This window comes from Odocoileus virginianus, chromosome 3 (assembly GCF_023699985.2).
Source record: "Odocoileus virginianus isolate 20LAN1187 ecotype Illinois chromosome 3, Ovbor_1.2, whole genome shotgun sequence".
NCBI classification, from domain to species: domain Eukaryota; kingdom Metazoa; phylum Chordata; class Mammalia; order Artiodactyla; family Cervidae; genus Odocoileus; species Odocoileus virginianus.
This window is the reverse complement of record NC_069676.1, coordinates 35,830,201-35,839,396: the sequence shown is the minus strand read 5'-3', so window position 1 is coordinate 35,839,396 and position 9,196 is coordinate 35,830,201. Positions and strand designations below refer to the sequence as shown.

The window sequence follows — 9,196 nt, the reverse complement described above, 5'->3', positions numbered from 1 at the left end:
CCCTATAACGGAGATAAAGTATTATGTTTTCATTATGTAGTTAGGGAGAGCTCCAGGGCCTTCCATTTAGCCCTTCTCAAAATAGCCCTTACTCCCCGAGTCAGGCCAATGTCAAAATTGTGCCCTTGATGGAACAACAACAACTCTACATATAACCACCATAAGGTTTCAGGATACCACTGACTCTCGCATGAGACAAGCTGCACTCAAAGCTATTTTTAAAAAATTTGTTCTACGTGCATGTCACATATTCAAAAAAGTAAATATTCCATTTTAACAAATACATAATCATTACACTTTTTAAATGTTCTTTTGTGTATCACTCAGAATCCTCTCACATACACAAATACTTTTTTGAAAACACTGACCTAGTATGTGCCCCAGTCATCTCATCTTTATCACACTTGTAATTGTGTATTTCAGTGTCCACTCTTCCCACCAGACTGAGGAGCTGAGTCTCCCTGCCCCAAGCACCAAACGCTGGACTCCCCGTGGACCATACACTGAAAATAAGGATCTAGACAATCCCTTCGTCCCATTCAGCACAGGCTGTCCACAAGCCCATGAGTTCTGGCTGGCTGATGCTGAGCAACCGTTTCATCTTTTGTAGCCCCCGTTTTCTCCGCTGCAAAATAGAAGCTCTCGCACCTGCCAGGTCGTGCAGGTACGAGAAGTCAAGTCACGGCTGTGAAAGTAGTGGAGCACTACAGAAATTATTAATATTACTAACATTCACTCATCCATTTAACAGCCAATTTTGAAGCGCCCAGGGCCGTGCAGCACGGTTACTACAGCGCACACCCACTCCTGGCGCACGTCTCATCCCCGGAATCCCGAAATGAAGAGGGCGTTTCCTCACCAGGTTTACTCTCCGGCGGAACTCCGGGTAGTGACCTTATGCAAAATGGCGCAGGCGGCCTCGGGGGCTAGTGCGGCGGCGCGGACTCCGCGTGCCCTCTGACCTGCTGGCAGCGGCGGAGGGGGAGCCGGGCGCCGCCATATTGGCTGTTGTCCTGTGTGGGGAGCGGCGGCGGCGGTGCGAGTGGAGCAAGGGAGCGGCGCGAGAAGCAGCATGACTCGGAGGCGGAGCAGGCCGAGCGGCGGCGCGGGCCGGCGCGAGCGGGCGCGGGCCACGGGGCCGCAGAAGCCCCAGGCGCCGGAGCCCCCACCGCCGCCGAGCCTGGAAGCGGGAGCGGGTGAAGGGCCCCCGGAGGCGCCGGCGGAGCCCTACCGCGACGGCCCCAGGGAGGAGGACGAGCCCGAGCTGGCGCCCGGCCCCCAGGTAGGAGCGAGCGAGGCGAGTCTGGCTGCTCGGGTGCTTTCATCTCCCCGGAATGGCGCTGGGGCGGGCTTGGGGATGGACCATCCCTGGCTGGGACCAGAACCTTAACCCTCAGGGCCAGGGCTGAGGCTTTCTCCCCCAAGGCGGGAGTGAGCCTGGACCCTTTGGTCCAAAGCCGAGGCACGGCCCGTCCGGTTCTGAGTGAGACCAGCCTCCCTGCCCTCTCCCTCCGGCTCCGGGATACATTCTGGTCGCACACCCACTAGGACCGCTCTCCAGTCTTAAGGCCACAGCTTAGCTCTGTGCCCTTCACCTTCCCTGGGCCCACCTGCTCCCCACCCACCCACAGGCCACGTCGGGGCTCTGGGGCCTGGAAAGCTGCAGCCTGTTCCCTCTCCACCCCCTCGGGAGCAGCTCCACCCCTTCCCTTCGCTGCTCCCTCAGCAGCTGTGCCCCCAGCATCTGTCTCCAGGGCGCCCTCCCCCTCACCCCCCGCCTTGCCCAGCCGAGCAGTGGAAGCAGACAGCCAGGCTGCCTAGAAGACTTATTTGGTGGGGCTTCTGACTGAGTTGGAAACCCAGCAAAGCCTGCCCTTTCTCCCCGCTACACCCCCGACCTACGGGGCAGCCCACCCAGATCCTCAGATCCCTGGGTTTGGCAAATCCTGCTGAAAGTGAGCAGTAGGAGGACTCTCCAAGGCTTCCAGCTTGCCACCTGGAAGAAGGTCACTTTCTTTTGAGCAAAGGAGATAATAGGAGGTACCCTGCCAGTGTTCACTGCGACGCTGGGGTGGCATGAGCCACAGCTCCTCTGGGAGGGTTGTGGCACCTGGGGCTGGGTGGCTCGCCCTAAGCTTGCTCTGACAAAAGAGTTTTGAGTTGGTTTTTTGGATGAGTCTGCCGAGGAAGGCAGGCTCCTGCAGGAGTCTTGGAGGGTCGGATGCAGCGCCGGATGAGGATGAGGCGTGGCGGAAGATGCGTTTGGCTCTGCAGACACTGCATCGGGCAGCAGGGGACTCTGGGAGGCTGGTGCAGCCAGAAGGCATGGCTCTTGACAGCCTTCTAGTAGAATCTCTGGAATTGTGCATGTGAGTGGGGATGCTGTTTGGGGTACCATTCCCAGAAAGCCTTTCCTGACCTCCCCAGCTGTGTGAGGTGCCCCCTCTGTCCCACAGCCCCCATGCCCTCCTCTGGTAGCACTCCCCGTTCTACAATGACATAGTCTGTTGATGTGTCTGTTCCCCCCACTGAACTGTGAACTCCGCAGGGCCACAAATCATGCCGTCTGGCCCCAGCCCTCCACGCCTAGCCCTGGGCCTTGCTGACACAGAGTAGGAATAATTAGGTGAATGAGAGAGAATGAATCCTTTGAGAACCCGAAATTACTGTAACCCAGTTTTTATACTGTCTCCTTTGTGTCTTAGATCATAGTAAGATATTTAATTAATGAAGATGTCACCACTTAGTGTGAGAAGCACCCCCTTCATCCCTATCCCCTACACTGGGCTGAGACTGTTTCCAAAGGACTCCTCAAGTTGAGAACACAAGTTGGACCCCACCCTTACCTAGTCTAACTTCCCACCCTGAAGCTGTTTCCCCCTCTAGCCTCCTCTGGACCCCTGGGAGTGCTATTTTCCAGAAGAGGAAGGTAGGGGAAGGGAGGGTCAGGGAGCTGTTGTCTTCTCTTATTTACCATTCGGGTTCCCCTGCCACTTAACCAGCCTGTAGTATTCATGGCGAGAAAGTTTGGTTGATGGCATAACCATTCAGTTTTTATTTAGGTCGCAGTTTTAACATGATAGATTCCTACCTACTCCACTGCTTGACCTTTCAGTTCATTCATTTATTCATGCTAGGCATTTTACATACCTTCCCACCACCCCATGTTCTCCTCAGCATTTAGTGTGAATGTGATGAGTTAACCATTGATATAATTATTAGTCTGCTTTTGCTTTGTAAACTCTTGAGAGTGTAGGAACCAAGTCAGTCACTGTTGTACCACTAAGCTTGGTGATTGATAAATTCTAATGAATGAAGATATAAATACTATTAATCCCATTTTTCAGATGAAGAAACGGAAACTCAAAAAACTAAACATTTGCCCAAATAACTCCTACTATAGGTACACCTACCACCACCCCATAAAGTACTTTCTTGTGTACTGTGGGGTATTTAGCCAGACTTTTTTTTAAAACTCTAGCTGTAATAGGTGAAACAAATGGACAAACTTCTGATTGAGCCCCATTTTTGCTGGGTAAGGGGATTCTGGGTGCCAGAAGCAGGCCTTTGTGCCTTGATGAAAAGCACCTGCTGAAAGACTTGGGATCAGTCCTTGCTCTGCCCGCAGGCATACCTTTGGCGAGGACCTCTGGCTCCCACCACCACTTAATCCCCTGTCTTAAGTACTTAGAGTGGGTAAGTAGGGTGAAAGTCAATGTCGAATGCCACACTGAAGCCAAAGCTGGAGAATGGGATCACTTTCAGTCCATACACAGGGTTTAATGCCCCAAGTCACATGTTTTGTTTCTTTTTTGTGTTTTCATTTGAGCCAGTATTTTTAAAAATCAATTTCCCACAAAACTGGATTTATGCCATCTGCTGCTAAAAATCTGGTGCTGCTAGGCCCACATTTCCAGAAGGTAGTCATCTGCAGTCTCTGGGAAGTGTCTGCCCTCTTCATCATATGAAGGACACCTGATCTGTGCCAGTCCCTGGGCTAGCTGGAATACAGAAGTGAATCACCTGTGGACCCTCTTCACAAGGGGCTCATTTGATCTAGAGAACATGTACATAGTAGTCATGGTAAGGCTAGAAGAGCATTGCTTTCTCTGAGTTAAGGCTCATAGGCCTCTCTGGTTCCATCCAATCTCCTTTGCTCGACCTTGAACTTAATTGGAATCCCAAAAGCCCTTTCTTCTAATTGTTTAGGCCCCTAAACAACATTGATACATTCACTAAAAACCCAAATCCTTGTTTGTTTCGGTTTTCCCCCCAGGAGAAGACTAAAACAGTTGTAGCTGCCTTAGTGAAGGATGGGGGGGCGGGCGGGGGGGGGGGGGGGGGCAATTACAAAGCAGTTGAAGGAGGCAGAGAGACATAGTATTTAATCTTACAGACTTGGGGTGAACTTCCTGCTCAGTCTCCTAGCTTTGTTACTCTAGGCATGTCTCTTCCCGTCTTTAAGACTGTGCAGCTTCACAAGAGAATGTGGAGCAACCCACAAAGCATCTAGTGCTCCTCATGCCAGAGCTAGAATTGGATGTGGCATGTGGCAGGAGCCATTTGGCCATCCGCAGCCTGAGTGTTCTCACCTGCCTGCTCCACTGACTATTTCTAGTTCTCTTGGACCGCTCAGCTGGTAGTCCAGGTGCACACTCACTCAGTAAACCCCGAGGAGACTCGCTAGACTGTAAACTGGCATTGGTAGGGGTTGAGCGCATCCTGTCCTTCCCGTCTCTCCTCTGCAGCTTCCCATGGGACTGTGCCCAGCCTAGTTTAAAGGATCTCCAGAGACCTGGCTCTACCACTGCTCAGAGTTAAACCTACTCCCTCATGGGACAGGAGCAGATGACAGTCAGTATCTTTATTAAAATCATCTCATTATATTTAATCCACTCAGCAAGTATTAATAACCTCTGTGCCAAGGCCTTTATTCAGAGCACACAGATGAATGAGATAATCCCTGTACCCTGACACTTCCCCCATAAAATCACTGCCCACCTAGCCATTTTAAATGCAGGTAGGAGGAGATAATGCTGAGTAGAGATCCCTGTCACCTCTGGTCCTTTGTAAACCAGTAGGGCTTCACCATGTAGAAATGCCAAAAGACCTTTGAAGATTAAAACTTACTTCCTAAAATTTTAAATTTCCTTAAAATTTCCCAGAACTATTAAGTTTAATATTAGATGTACTATTAATATCCTAAACCCTTCACTTACTAAGCCTAGAATTTTGTGAGCTTGGGCTATGTTTTTAATTCATTTCTGGAGTATTTATTGCACATTGTCCTTATGTGCTCAATGAGTGGCTCTTAAACTATAATAAAAGAAACATTAGGTTTCTGGCACCTTATTCTTACTGCCTGCACTGCTAGGCCAGGCTGGCAGTCACTCATTCATTCAGGCCCATTACACATGCACTATGCCCAGCCTTCATCTCACCTAACCTGGTGTTCCCTTATTCTACCAACACTAATAGAGTCCTGGTCTATGCTGGGTCCTGGGCTAGCTGGTAATATAGAAGTGAATCAGACATGGTCTCTGCCCGCAGGGGCTCATGGTCTAAAGAACATACATGAAATAATTACAGTTAAGTTAGAGGAGCATCACTTCCTCTAAGCTGAGTCAAATTCTAGTTCCTGGTACACACCTTGAGAAGTGTTTCAGCCTTTTGTTTGGCTTTCTGTGTGTAAAATGACAGTGATACTGGACTCAAACTAGGGATCAACAGGCACTGCATGTCAAGCACTGAACACATGTAGTAGCTTTGATTAGTATAGATGCTTTGTTTTGAGGATGCACAGATTTAATAGCCTAGAAAAGGCTTCTTGGAGCTGAGGCTTCAAGGTCAAGTAGAAGGTCCTCCAGAGAAGGTGAGGCAAAACGTCTGGGCAAAGTAAGCAGCGTAAACAAAGATCCAGAGTCCAGAACTGCCCAACTCATGGAGAGTGGCGAGAAGTCTGATTGGAGAGTTTAGTAGGTTTGGGCTTTATCCTATAGGCTATGAGGTGTCAACAAAAGATGTGGAAAAGTGAATGAGAGTGTGGGAGGAAGTAATTTTCAGTAGAAGAAGCAACTGTGATTGCTTGATTCTACCTCCCTCTCACCCCAACCTAACTAATGATCAGATCCCTTGTGCCTTGCTAGACCCTATCCCACACCTAGAGTCTCTAGATCTGGAGCCCAGGAACCTGTTCTTAAATTGCCCTAGATGATTTCTGATGTGTGGCTGGGTCTGGGAACTGTTTAACTGAGGGTGCCATAGGGATCTCTGTAGAGGCCTAGAGTATTCTTTAAAGAATGGAGCTTCCTGGGGAAGGAGAGAGCTTTTCCCTAAGCAGAAGAAGCAGCAGCCTTAGTTTTTAAAGGAAAAAAAAAAAAGCAAACTTTTTCAGGTTCGCCATTTGTCCATATTCTCCAACTGCTAATCTTTCTTTGTGTATCAAAACATGTGCTGCCATCTCTGCTGAACAATTGGGATGCAGTGACTCATGGGAGACAGGCCCTGCCCTTGAAAAGCTCACAGTGCTATGGAGAAGACAGATTTTGACAATCGGGGTACACGTGATAACCTCTGTTCAGGAGACATGTAAAAAAAGTGTTAGGGCATCCCCTAACACAGAGCAAAGCACAGTTTATTTAGCCTGTAGACTTAGGAGAATGTAATACCCAAACTGAGCCTCAGTAGGAAGAGGCAAAGAGGACAGTGTGAGTGGAGATACGCTTTATGAATTGGGGAAAGGGAATGAATATTGTGGAAAGGAGTGGTTCATGGTTCTTCGTGGCAGAATATGCAGAGCAGAAAAGAACTGAGGAGAATGCTTGTGTCCTCGGGAGGACCCTGTGTTTGCACCTTTCAGTTCTGTGCCCATGTTCCCACCCTCATCCTTCCAAGTGCAAGATGGATGAACATGGTGCTGTCCTATGGGCCACCTCTCCGTTATTCCCTCCCCAAGACTCTTAGCTATCCAGCTCCCTTCGTGGTTTCTCCCGCCATTCTGAAGTGAGTAGATATAGAGTAATTAAGGCAGAAAGAAGGGCCTGGAAATGTTGAAGGTTCTTATTGTGAAGTTGCAGCCAGAGAACATGGGCTGGGGGGTTAGAGGCCTTGAAGGTCATCTGTCTAGTCTTCTGTCCGGTGCTTCAAGTCATAACTTTGGATTGGGCAAGTCTCACTTAGTAAGTTTCCCTGTCATTTCTTCCAGGACAGAAGAGGAAAGAAACTAACGGGTATTGAGCACCTACTGTGTGCCAGGCCCAGGCCAGGTACTTTACATAATTTATTTCCTTCTGTCCTCACAACTCTGTGAAGTATGGTTTTATTCTCATTTCATAAATGAGGAAATTGAGGCTCAAAGAAATTCAGTAATCATCCAAGGTCATACTGAAAATGGCAAAACTTGGATTTGAACTCAACAGTCTGTCTTCAAAGGTCATTCTCTCCCACCCGTGAGAACTCTGTTGCCATTACAGAGTCCTAAGGTTTGCCTGGGGTTCCAGATGAATAAGCAGGAGCTCAGGCCTTCCCATGACTGACTGCACCCAGGAAACAGGTTCAACAGGTGAACTAGCTTTCGCAGGTAGAGGGCCATTGGGGTCAGAGAGACTCACTGCTCTATCCCTGACTCAGCCTGTACAGCCAGAGAGAATTCTCCACAGACTGACGTTATGTTGTGAAACTACCGTCCTATCTCCTGGAGGGACCTGAGCCAACAGCCTGAGTGGGAGTTTGGATGAAAGCTCAGGGCGCAGAGGTGTGGTTGTATTGGCTCCCTAAGAATTAACTACACCTCTGATGGCCAGAATTAGAATGGTCTGAGATTCTTAGCACTGATGCCTTTCCATTAGTGACCTGGAGTGACGCAGCCATGCCTTTTCAGCATAGTATGTTGGGCTAGTTGGGCTGTGTTTTAGTTCCTATCCTTTGTGTAGAGCATCTGAGACATAAGCCAGATGGCTTAAACATTCATTCATTTATTCAGTGAATGCCTGCTATGTGCCAGGCCCAAGCCAATCCTAGTTCCTGGACTCATTTAAATGGCCAGGGTCCACTCCCTGCCCCCAAAGAGCTCCCATTCTACAGGGGTTTGGGAGTGGGCAGAGGATATGTGTCTATGGCACAATGCGATAGATGCTATACTAAAGGAGTTCTGCTTAGCCTGGTCCAGCAAAAGCTTCATCAACCTTTGACCAAGATCTTAGGGGATGAGTAGGAATTTCCTGAGGAGCAAAGCTGAGGTTTGATGGGGCATGGTGTATGTGAGGGATAGTACAAATAGAACCTGTGGCTCAGGGTGTTAAGTGTGGAAATGGAATATGGAGAGATCAGCTGGGGCCATGTTACGAATGCCACAGGCCAAAGGGTGTCATAGTGAGAGTGCTGAGCTCCACCCAGAAGGAGCCTAGCGATGAAAAGAGACCAAGGTAGGAAAGAGGAGGTGAACAAAAGAAATCCTCAGACTGGATAGATCAGTGAGAAGGCACATTATCAGCTTAACCTTAAGGAGAGAATCCCACTGTCCTAATTGGTTGTTTTAAATTTATATTTATTATTTTGTTTATGAATTATAATTGTATATTATTTTAATATGTGTTCCTGCCTGATTCTCCAAAATGAATATGAGGCATTCTGGGAGTTTGGGAGTATTGACAGCCCCGAGCATGAACCTGCCTGCTTTTACGCATGTGTTAAGGCAGGAACTCTTGTTTCCCAGCACCTCGCACAATGGTTGGCACCAGGTGGAGGCTCTGAAAATGTTTGTTGAATGAGGGAATGAATGGGTGAACGGAATACTGAGTGGTCATGACTGGGCTGACTAAGTTTTTCTAGGCTGGGGAACTAATCACTTTCTCTGCTTTTGGAAGGGAATTTTAACTGTTGCCCTCTGCCTGCCTCAGTGACAAGGAGGCTTTTGGAGTTGGGCCATTTCTGAATAGAATTTAGAAACTGTCACAGGGCTCCTGGGTAGATACAGCACTGTGTCTTGGGGGAATCCTCTATAAACATACACTAACTCTTGGGAATAAAAGGAACCCATGAAAGAAATGAGAGCAGGTTTGGTTTTGGAAATTAGATCCAGCTTCAAGAGCAGTCCTTGATAGCCATCTGGCCTAGTGACACGTAATTCCCAAACTGTGGCCAGAAAGGCTGTGGTGCAACTTTTTCTCATGACCCCAAACAGCTCTTCAGATATACC

At 48.7% G+C, this 9,196-nt stretch overlaps 1 protein-coding gene across 15 annotated transcripts in view; it reads left to right on the top strand.

Moving 5' to 3' along the window:
• The first annotated feature begins 991 nt into the window (after positions 1-991).
• Positions 992-9,196, top strand: part of FAM193B (family with sequence similarity 193 member B) — a 30,870-nt gene continuing 22,665 nt past the window's right edge. For 4 of the 15 annotated variants that reach the window (XM_070465165.1, XM_070465162.1, XM_070465164.1 and 1 more), the window contains exon 1: positions 992-1,282. In XM_070465165.1, the coding sequence (XP_070321266.1) occupies positions 1,073-1,282 (210 nt within the window). In that variant the 5' untranslated portion in view covers positions 992-1,072. The other 11 variants (XM_070465171.1, XM_070465172.1, XM_070465166.1 and 8 more) reach the window with 8 other exon arrangements.